The 17,051-nt window shown below is 41.4% G+C and overlaps 2 protein-coding genes across 3 annotated transcripts; one reads left to right on the top strand and one right to left on the bottom strand.

Moving 5' to 3' along the window:
• Positions 1 to 52: 52 nt before the first annotated feature.
• On the top strand, positions 53 to 2,722 carry pagr1 (PAXIP1 associated glutamate-rich protein 1). 2 transcript variants are annotated; one of them, XM_044014198.1, is made up of 5 exons: positions 53 to 226; positions 922 to 1,168; positions 1,654 to 1,987; positions 2,078 to 2,166; positions 2,344 to 2,722. In XM_044014198.1, the coding sequence occupies exons 2-5, from the start codon at positions 967 to 969 to the stop codon at positions 2,577 to 2,579; spliced, it is 861 nt and encodes a 286-aa protein (XP_043870133.1). In that variant the 5' UTR covers positions 53 to 226; positions 922 to 966; the 3' UTR covers positions 2,580 to 2,722. The 2 variants fall into 2 exon arrangements, with proteins under 2 accessions (XP_043870133.1, XP_043870134.1); XM_044014199.1 differs by having other exon boundaries at positions 925 to 1,168.
• Positions 2,723 to 4,076: 1,354 nt separating this feature from the next.
• Positions 4,077 to 16,738, bottom strand: tlcd3bb (TLC domain containing 3Bb). Its single transcript, XM_044014096.1, has 8 exons — positions 16,291 to 16,738; positions 14,068 to 14,271; positions 12,690 to 12,773; positions 11,802 to 12,027; positions 10,646 to 10,741; positions 8,694 to 8,803; positions 7,070 to 7,542; positions 4,077 to 7,031 (listed from the first exon to the last, which is right to left on the bottom strand). The coding sequence occupies exons 2-7, from the start codon at positions 14,190 to 14,192 to the stop codon at positions 7,275 to 7,277; spliced, it is 909 nt and encodes a 302-aa protein (XP_043870031.1). The 5' UTR covers positions 14,193 to 14,271; positions 16,291 to 16,738; the 3' UTR covers positions 4,077 to 7,031; positions 7,070 to 7,274.
• Between the last annotated feature and the right edge of the window lie 313 nt (positions 16,739 to 17,051).

Below are 17,051 nucleotides of genomic sequence, written 5' to 3' on the forward strand. Positions count from 1 at the left end.
CACTTCAACACACTGTCGATGTACTATCCACATGATGATTAGTCAGTGGAAAACACAGCGCTCCGAAGCCGACCGTCACGCAGTTGTTGGAATCCAAAATGGCGCTATGTTTATGTCCATACTTGGTTGTTTTTTATACTTAGCAAGTGAAATGGAAAGTGCCGGTGACCTAAATCCCTGGAAAAAATAACTTAACTTCAACAGTTGTGGTCAACGACAAAAACAGGTCGGTGATATGTAGTCAAGGCTTATGTTGTCTGTTAGCTCATTTTAATTGCTATTAGAAAAAGCTAGCTTGTGCCTGAGAGCCATCAATTCCACCTTATTTCCTCCCGAAGCTTGATAAGTCTACAGGGAATAAAGGTGTAGAATGTGACGTAGCGGCTCACTCACCTGCTCTTACGGTACATGGTTAATGTGTGTCTAGTCGTTTAATCATCAATCTGGGTATATATTACATAAACGCCTTTTAGTTAAACGTTTCAGATATTCACTTTGTAATTGTTCCTATGCATTTCAGACATACATTGAATTCACTAAATATAACACTCCAGGAAAATGACGCAAGTTTCATTCATTCTATTCACGTGTATAGATATTTTAACTGCAGATTTGATTCTATCATTATAATGATCCACAAGGATAATTGAGTTACAATCATGACAAACTTCATACACATGATAATAATTTGCTTAGAAATAAGTTATGGATATCCATCCATTTTCTACCATGCTGACATAGGGCGATAGGCGGGTTGTGGAGATCTGATATTTTAATTTTGACTTCATTGAGACTTGAATTACAGACCACTGTAATACATACCCACATGTATTATTTAATATTTAAACTGCTTGACATAATGGTTAAATATCTGCCATGACTCTCCAGCCTGATACTGTAATGTGTGTATATGTTCATCAGTAGACCTGTGAGTTCGAGGTTGAGCAGCAGCAGCAGCAGCGGGTCATGATGCAGGCGGAGGCCACAGAGTCTTCACTCAGAGAGGGCATAGAAGCTCTGGGGGTGACAGACAAATCTTCAGCTGGCAAAGACGAGGAGGAGGAGGCGGCGAGCAACACAGAGACGAAGGATACTGAGCTGACAGCTGCCACAGAAGAAGAGCAGGAACAGGGTGAGGAGGAGAATACTGCAGCCAAGGACGAACAAGGTAACAAAAACACACTAGTATCTTTACATCACTTTACACCACTAAGAGATAAGAGAGAATGCCACATTTGAAAGTCCTATCATTTTTCAATAACATAACACTAGGGAGTGACTCCCATTGAATGAATATCTCTGTACATAACCATTCATTTAGCTGAATTTGGTCATGCTTTAGGTAATGTGGTGAAATGACATATAATCGCATGTGAGTATGAAGTGAATGAGATATTTTTAAACACATTACTGATGATATATATGATAAATGCAAGTCACAAATACAGTTGTTTCTGTTTTTAACCGATAAACAAGAGAGACATTTGAGAATTTCCACCGCATTTGTTTTATATTGACAATGTCTTATAATATTTATAACGATGTTGTGTTTTTGTCTCTGGTTCCGTGTCAGTACCTTATAGAAACACACTGCAGACAACCCTGAACTGTCCTTTTATGTGCGCTTTGTGCTCATTTTCATTGCTTTTTCAGATGCAGACATGGACACAGTGGAAGGAGAGACGGACAAAGACGAGGCGCAGACAGAGCTGGGTGAGACGGGTGAGGCGGGGAAACAGGCTGCTGACGCGGGCGATGAATGGGAGATTGCATACAGTGACGAGGAAATGGAGGACCCCAAAAACTGGATGCCTCCTCCTTCTGAGATCAAAAGACTTTACGAACTTCTTGCTAAAGGAGAGATGCTGGAATTGAACTTTGAGCCTCTTCCTAGAAGACCGCCTACACCTGAACACGCACAGTCACCCGACAGAGATGACGAGGAAGAGGCAGCAAAGGACAGGGATAGGGAAGAGAGAGAGTGCAAGTCAGTTTCCCCACTGCACTCACTCATTTCAGCTCTGCTGGTTTGGGATTTGAAGGCTTTTTTTTTTTCTAATTTTCTATTTTCTTTCAGGCCTCCATCTCCAACTGAGTTTGACTTTGACGAGGAGCAGATGCAAGCCACTCCGAAAAATGCCTTTATCAACAGACGCAGAACACCAGGTGTGATACTCTAGAACAAACTCGCTCATTTTTGACCGCTCATGCTGGTCCTCGGTAGTGTATCTCATTCAACCACACAAAAACATGCAAACTATCCCTTTAAAGGATGGCTTTCTCCAGCGCCTGTGTGTCTTTCTCTCTTTGGTATGGACTTAAACGTTGTTCCCTCTCTCCAAGGATCTTCTGCTCGCTCCTCTGTGAAACGAGAAGCTCGGCTGGACAAGGTTCTGTCAGACATGCAGCGACACCGGAAGATCGAGCAGCACATCCTGCGCACGGGCCGCGACCTCTTCAAGAGCGAGAAGAAGGTGGAGGAGGCGCTGTCTCCTCACAGCCAGAGGGAGCGAGAGAAGGAGAGGGAACGAGACAGCAACCCGAACACCATCTTCTCCCCGAGACAGAGGAGATACTGAAGGATTCACTGAGACCAGGACCAGGACCAGAACTGTCGAAAAACTTGAATCTTTTTTTAGAAATTTTGTATTTCTATGAAATTTGTTTTCTGCGTGTGATTTTTATAATGAAAATAAACAGCGTAACCCTGGAATAACTACAACACAGTTGTGCTCGCCATTTCAAGAGTTTTTAGAGATTAAGAAGAAGAAATAAATCACTTCAAACATGATTCACTGAAAACACTGTGGCTGATTTTTATTTACACTTTTACAGTCTGTGCACATTCAATATGTAGGACTGAATGTTTTTCTCTTCACGATTCCCAAGTCAGTGACTTGATGTCAGTATCAGACCCATACTTCATCACATTGCTGCAAATATAATAACATTTCAGAGTGTACGACATTGAAATATACAAATTTAAAGAGGTCCCAAACTTCTGGCCCATGGGCCACATGTGGACCTCCAATTGATTTCATGTGGCCTGCCACTTAACATAAAGTTATCATAGAGTTATTCATGTGTGTTTCTTTAGTAATCCTCATAAATACATTGTTGATGTCAACTATATATTGATCAACAGACACTTTTATTTTGAAATATCTGTCATTGCAATATCATGGTGTAATTGTAAGCTCGCTGGAGACTGTAAATGAGTATCGTTGGCATTGCATACACCGTGGATTCACATTATTATTATAGTAAGAAAATACCAGTTTATACATATATATATACGTATGTATATATATATATATATACACATATATATATATACATATATATACACATATATATGTGTATATATATTTGTATATATATACATATATACATACACATATATATATACACATATATATATGTGTATATATATATACATATACATATATACATATACATATATATATATATATACATATACATATATAGATATATATATATACATATATACATACATATTTCAGTTTATCCTCCTCACGGGTGGGAGGCAGAACCTCTCTCTCTTATTCTCTCTCCGTGTCCTCATATTGCAGGTTGCATGATCCAGATCCAGTTTTGAGGCTATTACTATCATACGTATCATCACCATTATCATTATTATTCTGTTATAATTAAAGTTGATATCATAGTATACAGTTTATCAACAGTCTCTGCTGCTGCTTCTATAATACAAATGACATTGTAGTTCTATAAAACATGTCATCACTGACTGTATAAACTTATAACTCGACATAATTGTTGTGTATCTGCTCCAGGTCTCTCTCTCCTGTCTCTACCTCATCTCCCTCTTGTCCTTTCTGTCCCCCTCCTCTTCTCTGTCCCTCATTTTTCCTTTTACCCCAACCGGCCGAGGCAGATGCTGCACATCAGAGATTTGCTCAGCGAGTGAACTGTTGTGTTTCTCTGCTCTCCAGGATGTTGTCTACGTCCAGACCTGAGATCATGTATGTTGTGTATGTGATTCAGCGCCATGCAAATAAAACACAATAAAATAGAAGAACACACTGGAGACAGACTCAGGACAGAGAAGTATATTTTTAGCTAAGTTGGAGTAACAATAGCGCCTTCATACAAGGCTCAGAAGCACAGAGTATAGTATGTCTGCATAATTATGCATTCAAAAAACCACAAACCAAATAAATAAATAAATAAATACATACAAATAAATAACGAGCATTTTCTTGTGGAATAATATACAGTACATCGGTTGAAATGTTTTAGTATTTGTCAAGAAGCGGTTATGGTGTATTAGGTCATGGGGTGGTGGTGGGGGTTCTCTGTGTCCAACATGCCCACAGTTTAGTTTGGCACGCGCTGCCCTGTCGTCATGGTTTCTGAGTTTAATGCTTTCTTTTTTTTTTTTTGACCCATTTCCAGGACAGTGTAGCTGCTTTAAACGAACAAAAAAAACAACAAAACAGGCCCGTTTGTTCGGTGACGGTTCATGGAACCAGCGGCTCAGTGATCAGAGCAATTCATACAAGAATTCAGTGGTTTGGTTTTTTTTTTTTTAAGAAAATGAGCAAAATCAGCATCAAGCTAGAAGAAAATGTGCCGAAGGCGGAGCACGAGGAAATGACTGTGTCGCTTTGACGAATCCCTTTAGACAACATTCAGCCAATTCAATGAGATTTACATCAGCGCTTAAAAAGGGACAGTTCAGGTTTTTTTTTTGAGGTACGGACACAAGCCTGTGACACAGGAGGCGTTTCTCAAGGTCAAGGAAGAATCCTTCCACCACAGAACTTACCACGATTCACTCAGCAATCAATGCAGCATTTCACACACTTGCAAGTACGCTCACTGTACGGCTCAAGACTAGGAAGAATCCTCTCTCCTAAGGTAGGGTCCTCGATTGTGAGAAACACCAAGAGTTTGGCTTCCATAGGAAACAGGGCTGCCAATGAGGGAAAACTGACACTTAATAAAGCTGAACTTACACTAACAAAAACTGAACTATCCCTTTAACTAAGAAAAAGAGCGATTGGGTTTAAAGCGGCAGCTACCGTGGACGCGAACAGCAGCGACGGCAGGAAGTGGAATGAAGTATCTACACTGAAACAGGAAGCAGGGACGTGTAACGTTAGGGCTCGTCTGCATTCACCGAGCGGCCAAAAACGCCAAATGTAACAAAAACCCGAGGGGGAGGGGCTAATACTGACATGGAAACATGTGGACGACGTAAACCTGTCACGTGATTGTGCCCGAGGGGGGAAAGCTCCTCCGAGGATACAAATAAATAAAGACATAAAGAAAAGTAAACAAGGGCGAGAAGGGATAAGGCAGCAGAATACAGTCTCCCGTCTACAGATGAGTCAGTCTGCAGGTTGGTTACATTTGTGTTAGAGTGACAGTGATTACATAGAGGATACAGATAATTAAACACTAACAAGTCAAAATACTGCTTAGCCAGGAGAATCTTTTTTTTTTTTTAACTTTTTTTAAAGGTCTTCTTCAAGACTAAAGTGAAAGAGACCTTCTGTCTACAGCAAATGTACTAACATACAATATAATACATTCCTAGTTTCATTTCCAGCTCTCCTGCACAGGCAGAGAGGTCAGAGTTTGATCTACATGAGGGAAACGGCCACCTATGCTCACTATACATACATACAGACATCCCGGCAGATTCCTCTCAGGTGTCAGTGCGTGTTCCCGTCTGTCACAGTGTCTGACGACATCATGAAAATACTCCAGTGTGAAAACAACACTCCTTTCACTGTCCCACAAACGAGCTGAAGTACAAGTCGGCCGGCAACCGAATCACCCGGCCACTGAGTCTGGGCCACGCGGGGACGCGAGTGTGAGCGGCGAGCGACGGGCGCTTAAAAGAAGAACTTGAGGTTCATGGAGACAGGGAGTGAGGCAACGATCTGCTGCGGACAGCGTGCAGGACACGTGCATGGACAATGTCTTTGCTGTTGTCCTCGTGGATGCGACACTCATTTAAATCCTGTGACTGGAATGACGTAGAAGACTCTGCTGCAGTCTCTTAGGCATTCAAAATGTATGATCACATGGCGCCTTAAACGCGTGTAAACACAGGTGTAAAAACACCCGTGGACGGATTGCTATCGTCTCCGCTCCACCCACGACGAACAAGAACTTCAATGACCTCTCACCAAGCAACATGATTTCTTTCACTGATCTCATGAGACGTTAACACCTCATTTTATTCGTTTTACATTTAAACCTAATGTAAAAAATATTGATAAATATTAAAATAACTAGTCAAAATCAGTTATTTTGACTAGTTATAAAGTATATATGTATAACTAGCACTGCAAAAAGTCTTAAATAAGTATTATTTTAAAGGTGCATCGATATTTCCTGTGTTCTAATAGAGATTGGCCGAAGCACACGCGACGCTGACATCAGGAGGTTTGGACTATTGAAAAGTGGATTTAACGGCTTCATGTGCACTGACATTACATTTACAGTTGTGCATTTAGCAGACGCTTTTATCCAAACAAGGGACTGGAGTTCAACTCGTGACCATGATGTGTCTGCACACCTCTGAGCTGCTCCACCTCATTCCACCGGTTTTATTTTAATTTAAAAAGAGAAGATTTTGCTTAGAGATGCAGGAAATGTTTCCAGGTGAGAAGCATTCATTTGTTTTGTGGATAAAATATTACATTTATGAACAGCATTGTTTCCAGGTTTGGAGAACAATGATCATTCTCACTTGCAGACCGACTACAGTCCAGCAAAGTCTCACAGTAAACGCCAGTGATGTCTCAGCCGTACTTTATAAAGTGCCTTTCAGGTCATGGATGGTGTGATTTGGCGCGACACAAGTTAAATTTGATTGCTATAGTCTTTAACACTGAGGTCAAAGGTCAGTTTTTGATATGAACCAGACGCAAGCAGAGAGAATCAGAGAGGATCTGAGAGACGCAGCGTGGCAGACCATCAAATAAAAAGAAGTGGTTCCAAGACTTAAACTGGCTCCAGTGTGGCCCCCGGCCCTCAGTGTGGCCCCCGGGCCTCAGTGTGGCCCCCGGGCCTCAGTGTGGCTGCCGGCCCCCAAACACTTCAGCACTATTTGAGGCCGTCGTCTGTAGCTTTCTTCATATTGCTACATTTTTCAAGTCTCACTTTTCCCTTTCACAGCTTTCTTTCCTTTAACAAACTTCATTGGTACATTCGCCCTCCCTCCCTCCCTCCCTCCCTAACCGCCCGCCCTCCCCCTCCCTCCCCCTCCACTCCTCTCAGTGAGTGGCCAGGTCGGGCTCTGTGGAGCGGGTGCTGTAGCCGTTGGCGGGCTGCGGCAGAGCGCTCCCGTCCGTCTGGCGCTCCTTTGGCGAGGCCGTCGTTGGGCGTGGTCTCTGGGAGCGGGAGGAGCCCAAGAATAGTCGCAGAGCTCCCCTGCAAATGAGGGAGAACCAATAGAGCTGCGGGGCCATAAGCAGGGAGGCACCCAGGTTACAGTGCCATGGCACAGAGAAGGGAACCATGTGGAATGGGATAGAGGCGTACCTGGATACAAGCAGAGGAAACACATGCACATAAGGCCCGAGTCAGACCTCACACATGAAAACCACTCCAGATCTTTTTTAACTTGGATTCTATCATGATTACTCTGGGAAAACAACGAGGTCATAGTCCCGATATTTGTTTAGTTTGATGGGTTCATAGCTTTTATTTTCTTTCCTCAGTCGCTCCGGTTTTATTTCTGTGGTTGTATAGATTGTAATGTCTACTTACTCGAATAAAACTTAAGTAAAAGGTAAACGCACAGTAAACTATGCTAATGTTCAACTTTCAACTATGAACTGGTAGGAAATTAAATGTTAGCATGTCATTTGCATGTTCGGCGTTCACGTTACACGTCATGTGACGTTCGTTTCATTTAATACAAATGTATTTGTCTCATTGTAATTTAAACGTGACATAAACCACAATAGATATGTTTTATATCTGGCCACATACAAATAGATACATTATTAAAACGATTCAAATAAACTTAAACATTTGGTAGAAATGAGAATTGATGACTTAAATAATTTAAACACATTAATTATTGGTCCTATATAATACTGGTGATTTTTATTCCAATGGGATTATTGTTATTTTTCTTGTACTTTTTGGTAACTTTACTTTGTTTTGTTAAGTTGGCATCAAAAGATATAAAAAAAAATGAATCTTTCAGACCTATAAGCCGTGTTCGTGTGATTTCACACATTCATAGTGTTTGTGTGAAATCAATTAACGCATAATAATCCTAATATTGTGATTCATTCTCTGTCAACAGTCGTACCAAGAACACTAAGCAAACGCCTGTCACCTCCTCCCGATACATGCAAGGAACCTTAGACTTGTCGTCACTTCTGCTGTCGGGCTTCTCACAATTATCATTAGCGTGATCGTATGATGGGAAAATTATTAGTTATTTCAGGTTTAAATAAAAGTGTGGAGCAGCCGTCGGCTCACTGTCCTCTCAGCAGTGAAGGAGGAGAGCAGTCAAACAGGAGGACGATCAATATACACAGTGAATAGTGATGATTATAAAAACAGGAGAGCCGGGAGAAGTCAAGCACATACAGTCTGTGTGAGTATGAGGTCACGTGACCGACCGCAGCCCAGCGAGAACGCAGACTCTGAGCGAGGAGACGAGAAGAAAGACATACCTTCCATAGACGTAGTAGAGGTAAGGGAAGAGGAGGACTCGACAGATGAAAAAAGTGATCAGCATTAGAGCTCCGTTCACTTTGTGCAGGAGAGTGTGTTGCTGTTTGTACTGAGAGACGAAAGAAAACAGAGGGAGAGATCGAGAGGGGGGAGAAAAGCAAGCGGTACAGTTTGGTGAAAGCTTGAAGACGTCAGGTACGGGACTGTTCTTCATGTCACAATAATACCGACTACAATGATTGGGATTGACACTGTCATGAGAAGTGGAAAAATAGAACAAACAAGCGATGACTGACTGGCAGCTCATGAACAGCTTCACTGGTCATATCTTTACACGTCCAAACATGTTTTCACCAGGTACAGAGAGATCATTTACTCTACACACTTTTTAAAGCACATTCTGTATTTATATCCTTTATGTAAAAAGGTATTTATTTTTGGGGGGTGGAGATTTGCACGTTTGTTTTCTTTTCTTTGTTATAATAAATAAAAGCCTTTCCGCTGTCCTCTGCACACACACTCGCTGCACTGGTTTGTTCGTGTCCAGGACACACATTAAAAAAAAAGCTACCGTTTGGTCATCATTGCCTCGTGTTTTATTTATCAAATACACACCAGCAGAATGCAGCCTGTATTATGATCAATGTTTCTGAACATACTTTTAATCCATGGTTTAGAGAGGAGTGATTCATTTTGACTGAACAAATATCATCTCAACGATAATTAACTACAAAAACACAACAGGCCAGAATCAGTGTATGTGATGGATGAGTAGAATTCACCAGGAATCACCAAATATGGCCAAACTATTTCTCTAGTAGTGTGTGACTTCTTACAGGCGCTCACTGTCCGCCCTCGTCAGCATTTTCAAGCCACTCACGTGAAATATTAATGATTTTCTCTGTTCATGATTATCCATATAATGGAAATTCAGCACCATCAACTTACTGTGAGTGGATTTGAGCCAGAGACTCTGTATATGAAAATAAATGGACCCGTTTGACCTGCACCCAGGCTGCTACAGTACGTGTCCACTCGTGTGGGATGCCCAGAAATAGCTCATTTTCCCATTAACCTGCGTTCAAACCAAGTTCTTTTGGCGGTCAGTGCAGTCGCTGCCTTGTGGCAAACCTGGAGACTAGGACTGGGTGAAATGTGAGATGTCATGTCATCATAATGATATAATGTTCATATACTGAAGACTATGTCCATTCTATACACAATCTGTTCTTATTGTGACGAAGATAAAACAACTTTATCTTCATGTAGAACCTGAACATACTGTTAATATCAGCGTGTTTGACATGTCACACACACACACACACACACACACACAGATAAAGAGAGGCCAGCACGTCATGGGCTGATGTAGAAAAGGTGGTTCAGTGCGTGTGTTGTTTACAGAAGACAACTTCACTTTTATCTTCAATCTGTTTCATTGAGATATCGCTCAGGACAAGCGTGAATATCCAAGAATGACATGACATCCCAACAATAAACACACCATTGTTCTTTTCTTTTTTTTCCCCCTCCTAGCAGGACCACAGCCTTTAACCCACTGCTGTCAATCACACAACAACAATCGCTGTTGTCAGGGAAAGAAGGGCAGGGTGCACAGTGACGGACGACAGAAGGACAAGCTGATATTGTGTCTGCTGAACAACCAGTCTAAATACTGTAGGAGCCTCAGATGAGGAGAAAGTAGAGGACACACACACACACACACACACACACGTGTAAATGCAGCTCCTACAACATGTATTCACTAAAAAACAAACTGTGGTAAGTCAGCAGGAGACAGTGGACATGAAAGAGGGGCATGCTGAGAATGACAGGAAACACAGTCTCCAGTGAAGAACGGAGCAGAGTGCAGAGAAACATCAGTGGCACAAACACACACACACAAATACGCACAAACCTGTTTTCCCTGAGGCTGAAAAGGAAAACTCACCTGGATAAGTATTTTTCCTAAGCAGACAGACGGAGTGCTGAGTTCAGCCATGAACATTATACCCTGGAAATAATCCCCCCGTCCTTGTCTCCAGAACTAAAGTGAGAGAGAAAAAGAGGTTATGATTTGTACAGAATGCACAAAACAAGTATTTGTTGCTTGGTAACAAACACACAAAAGTTAATACACGTCGACCTTGAACCAACAAGTTCAACTGTTTAAAGACTAATTCCCATTTTTTCCAGTCAGTGGACCTCTGTGGAGGACTTTTTAACTTTCTAAACTAAAACCTGATTTAACCAGTACAGCAATACATTTATGAGCTACAAGAGATGCACAGCTCATTAATATCATTTATGTACATAAGCCTAAGAATAGAACATTTTCTGACAGGAAAGTGAAGTTTGTGCTTTGTAAAGCGCTCACTATCCTGCACCAGAGTCCATAGACTGCTGCCCGTCTCACAGGAAGTTTAAAAAGTTTGACTTTGCAGCTCAGGTGTTTCAAATCTTTCAAGGCAGCAGTAGACCAGCAGCCAGCTCAAAATGCTGATTTTATCTATGGACTTGGCAGCCATGTTTTGCCTGAAAGCAAAGAGTCTCTTTGTGATGATCACTTTCATATTGTGGCACCAGATTCTAATATATTAGAGCAGGGGTGTCAAACTCAAATGGGCCAATGAGCATCTAGTCTGGTCAAGCGGGGGCCGACAGAGCAAAAAATGTGGGCAATCTAAGCTATTCGTAATGATATTAGACAGAATTGCAAAGTAAGAGTGCTTGTTTGGATAGAAAATGATTCACAATAAAAACATTTCTATGATGCACAAAAACGGAGAATTAAATAGAAAATTTAGCAAATAATGACGAAGATAATTATGATTAAAACAGCTTAAATATGTCATTTCATGTTGAGTGTAATACATGTAATAAAGCAATGGTTACAACTGAATGTCTTATTACTATTATAAAATATTGTTACTACTAATACATTTAGTCTTATATTCTGTCTCTATTCCATCACCTCGCACATTTTGACACATGTGTACTAGAGTACTAGAGTAAAACTGAATGTAATGTTGTGGCCGATTGTCAAACTCTTCTCGATGCCTTCATCAAATCTCAGCTAAGCAGAAGGAGCCGTGCTTGATAGTTACCACAGAGACTGGGAAGCAGACGGTGACCATGACAACATGGTGCAGCACCATGAGGAACTCGCGCCGCAAGTAGCTGGTCAGCGCAGAGCTCATATGCTGCGGCGCTGCCGAGGCCTCCTCGTGCCCTTTGACCCGCAGCTTGTACCAGTAGCACATGAACATGGCATAAATGTCGTAGACAAAGTAGGGGACAGCAAACATGATGTACGTGCTGGTCAGCCAGTGTCTGTGTGGAGAAGAAAAGAGAGCGGCTTTAAAAACACTGAAGTGTCTCTGCAACAGCTTCTCTAACACCATGTTAGGCTGTTCAAACACAACCAGCGCACTGATTATTCCTAACACACAGACGCTGATACTATCTGACCACTTAATCCAAAGATTTACAGTTAGAGATTAAATGCATGGAGCCATCTGAAAGTAAACAAACATCAGAGATAGCATGAGTGTCATTATTCATTTGTATTACTGGATCAGATGTCTACAGAGGCCTAATGCATTCACTTCACAGAGTCTCAAACAACAAAACCAAGTACAAGTGGATCAAACTGAGGGAGCAGGACATGTTTCAACAGAGCCCTCTACAAGGCCATGAAAGCTTTTCTTGTTTTTTTTAATGAAGCTTATTAGTTCAGAAAGACAGAGCTCTCTTTTTTTTTCTTCTTCTTCTTAAAAAGGGAAAAGGAGTACTGTACTGATCCCAGATGCACAGTTAGTGCTGTGGACTTATTTAAAGAGTGTGTCCAGTGTCATTTTTTGTGGAAAAACTGAAATAATATATATGATATGATTTGATTTTCAGCCCTATTTTCTCTCTCGACGCATTACAACACAGAACAGGCTTGTCTGACATGTAACTAAACATGTTATGATCAGCAGGTCTTTACTTACTGGTCCTCAATGATGTCCTCGCAGGAGGAAGCAATGATGTAGCCAGCTGAGGAAGCCATGACTGCCTGAACTGACGACACCAACCTGTTTGCAGAGAACAGACCGTAAACAACAAATCAGGTTTTTCATTTTGCAAGATTAAAAAAAAAAAAAAGTTCAAGACTATTGACTTAACCAAGCTGAAGCAATAACTGCAGCCATAAGTTATTATGCATGGCTGTCAATGTGATTATTAACGAGTATATAAAGAAGAGATATTCAGGCTTCCATGTCTCAATTTAAGTAGTACAAATGTTGGCCCCCATCATGGCTATGGTCGTTTTCACACCTAATAGTCTCTGCTAGACTGGCAACATTCAGCCGCTCCGAGTTTGCTTTCACACTAATAACGTGTTCTCCTCCTCGCCTGAGGCGGCGCTGCATCAAGAATTACTGAAGGAGAAGACGAGACAACAGTGAACAAGAAAACTCACTCAGCTGTTGGTTAATGCAGGACAACCTGTGTTTCCTCCACATCAGAGCAACACATGGAGCTGCAAATCCAAGAAAAAAACCTTGGATGCAAACAAATCACAAGCTAGCCATTGTTAGCAATACGAGTTGCAGGTTTTATAGCTAAGGCAGCTCATTTTGAAAGTTTTAAGATTCTCAAACCTTCAGAAGTTGTAATAATTGGACAATGGTGAGAAGAGTATGGTTTTCTTTTCGATGGCTTTTTCTTGGAATCGCATGTTTCCGAGTTTCAAACTCCAAGTTGCGTATACAACTACAAACACACTGACCTGAAATATGTGTTACTTTAAATGTTTTAGCAGCAGGAACGCTCGGCACACCCAGCAGGGGGCAGCAGTTTATCCATTTCTGCAATTGAGTGTAAAAGTCTCTAGTAGGCTATAAGGACACGTCTCTGTGAAGACACTTGTGAGGACACACATCCATCACAAACTGTAGTTTGTGTCACTTTGTAAAAAACATTCACGACCCAAACCAATGTGATCTAACTAATTATTACTTAAACACTTCAAAAAAAAGCTAGTTTCAAGTAGCAGCTACAGTGAATTCACAATTCCCTAAAACCTACATTTGAGTGTAATGTTGGTTTAAGTCTTTAAATCACAACAAAGTGAGTTTCCTGTGTGCAGCGTGGCAATGTCACCGGGCTACACAAAACCTCAACAGTACTATACAGAGAAACAGAGTCATGTGGAGCTGGCAGGCTTAATCAGCATTATAAATAGCTCATTTGACAATGGCTTTAATGAAACAAGTATTTGCGTTTGTATTCAAAAGTTACAGTGTGTGTGTTGTGTAACTACATCCCAATCCTACAACATGGAAGTTTAAGAAAAGAGAATAACCGAGAGTAAGGTTTTCTTACCTGGCAGAAACGATGACTGCATCTCCTTCGCTCCATCTCAGTGCTGGGATGGACTTGAGGCATTGCTTGGACAGTAAGAACAGACCGGGAAAGAAGACAGACCCAGCAGCTAGGATGGTCAGCATGGTCCCTGGAGATGTGTCTGAGAGGTGCAAAGTTCAGCGGGCAATCTGGTCCTAGAGATCTGTCGCTCCCTCCCCCTCTCTGCAAATTACAACACGACAAGGAGTGGTTTATATTGATCTCACTGGTGGAAACTCCCATATGGTTGCGTTTACTGAGATAGCACACAAAACAGACTATCAGAGGGCAACATATAGGGTTCTGCTCTGAGTACAGCTGACCTGACGTGAGGTAAGTCAGTCGGGACATAATGCAAGACATTCAAAATACTGTTACTCATCTTCTACCACTTTATCCTCCACATGGAGGCTGACAGAGAGCAAACTTATAACAACCTACATATATATATATATAAATAACGCATAAATCATTCTTGCACAGCGGTTCTAGCCAGTATGGCACCAATGGTTAACAAAAAGAGGAAACTTACTTAAACATTTTTTCCACTTTGTAATTCTTCAACCATCATTGGTAGGTTATTAATTATTATTATTATTATTATTATTATTATTATTATTATTATTAATAATAATAATAATAATATTAAATTAATTGCTTATTTATGCAAGTATGCACTGTTTTGTTCCCACAAACTCTGCAAGGTCACTACATTTTCATTTCTTCGCCCAAAACATTGACAGTTTAGTTCTTTGATTATACATTTGATGCGTTTCATATTTGACTTGTCCATTGATTTTAGTAAAAATATGTAGATGCCGATTGGAAAAACTGACAGACAACTCAAGTGTTTTTCAATAAATGCTTACTTAAGATGCATTATTAAAATAAAATCCATGCAAACAGCAGCTGGTTGGCCTTAGAACAGTAGAATGAGTCAAACTATAATTTTACTGCACAATGCTCATCTTCAATGTACATATTAAGTGCTTCATTTTAAATATTCCTGTTAATGTTATCTTGACTTGACAGCAAATAAGGAGTAAATTAGTACTTTAAGTTAAATGTGAAAAGCTGACTGATTCATAAGACCACTACGAAGAATGACTGATGTTCTCGACCTTTGCACGAGGAAATTCTTCTATCTGGACCTTTGTGGATTTAAATTCTTCTTATTTACATACCGACTGCAGGGTCAGAGGATCACTTTAGTTTAGTTGACTCTGTACATCTGATGTGACACAGTCAATCCTGAGGAAACCATGAGGTCCATCTATACCGTTTTGCACTTTGCTTCCATCGGACAAGCTGACTCATTAAAAGTTGGAAGTCCATTAGCAAAATACGCATTGCGCTTTTTTATAGTCCTGAACGTCGAAATTATCGACACAGCCATGAGCTGCTGCTTCTCGTGGTTCGGTGTTTACTCACTTGACCCGTCACAGAGGAAAGAAACCAGTTTACTGTCGAAGGCTTTGCGGGCGGCTCAACACATAAGCAGACACCGGCTGACTTAACGGATATGGCACTAGCAGTATTAGCGTCTATGTTAGCGTTAGCATTAGCACTGCTGTCTAATTTGCACCACAATAAGTTTTTAAGAGAACATTTAAAGCTAATTGACAACCAAACAAACGTCAAGTTAGCTGCAATGTAAGCTCACATTGAAACGTGCCAGCTAGTTAAGCTAACGACAGGCAGCCACAGGTAACGCTAGCTGTCATTTGGTGGTCATGTTGTTAATAAATAACTCGTTAAGTCAGCAGTGAAATGTGGACGTTTAACGAGAAGAAATGATGCTGCTAACGCTGCATGTCACCCTTCAGCCCAGAACCAACAGTCTGCGCTGCTCATTTACTGCTAACAATGACGCTTTGACACTTAGCTAACGTTAGCGGTTCAGTTCACTCACTGCTGCCGCTTCAGTTACCAACAGTCTTGTTATAAACCACAATAAAAAAAACCACGGCAACTAGCGAGATGAGTACAGAAACAGACCACAGAGAAGACACAGATGTTCCACCGCCACCGCTGTGCACCCCGTTCATACAAATGTTAGAGTTATACTAAACTGTTTTGCGCGATTGTTATTTGTTTGTAGCAGTTAGCAGTGGCACACTGATCCTCGTGCACGCCATCCACAGCTAACTGGCTAACACACTCAAGAGTTTACGCATGTTTAGAAGAAATCAAAGCATTTACGCAGAGACTGTGCAGAGTCCGGTCAGCGGCCAGTCGAAGCTCGAGTCCTGCAGAAAGCGTTCAACGTTAGAGGTGTCCCCGGGCTCTGCGTCTCGATGATCCGCATGTTTATGTGGCCACTTCAATGTCTGAAGGGTAGCGGCAGCGAGCTAACGCTAGCTTGCAGCAACTTAGATCGAAATCTGTGCGAGGGCAGCTCTCTGGGAGCATTGGTGACTAATTTGCGGTGTAGCCAGCTCACGCAAATAACTGCTGTAAAGTGAGGTGAAGCGACGGCAGAGCGGAGACTGTGCGGTCCGGTCCAGTCCAGGTGTGAGGGCGACGCTAGCTGCTGCAGCCGCTATGTCATCGCTACAACAGAGCAGATGTTACGTTGACTCAACAGCGAGGTCTGCGCCAGTTAGCGGAGCTGAGTTGAGCTGAGCTGAGCTGAGCTGAGCTCCCACAGCAGCGGCAGCAGCTCCAGGCTGCAGCTTCTGTCATGACGACACACATGTGCACCAGCACACTCACTGCTCCACTGCTCTGAACTGGCTTTCCGTTGTTTTCAATTAGTATTCTCCAGGAGGAATTCATGATTAACACCAGCTGCTGTCACACTGACTAATTATTACTTATACACTTCAAAAAAATATATATATATTAAAAGTTATTTAAGTGTTCCATAATAATATTTTGTAATTTCCTGCTAGAAAATATTTATTAATTGATGACAAATTGCCCCACTGTCATCGTGTCGAGTTTTAAACAAATGTAATGTT

Source organism: Solea senegalensis, linkage group LG18 (genome assembly GCF_019176455.1).
Source record: "Solea senegalensis isolate Sse05_10M linkage group LG18, IFAPA_SoseM_1, whole genome shotgun sequence".
In the NCBI taxonomy this organism is placed as follows: domain Eukaryota; kingdom Metazoa; phylum Chordata; class Actinopteri; order Pleuronectiformes; family Soleidae; genus Solea; species Solea senegalensis.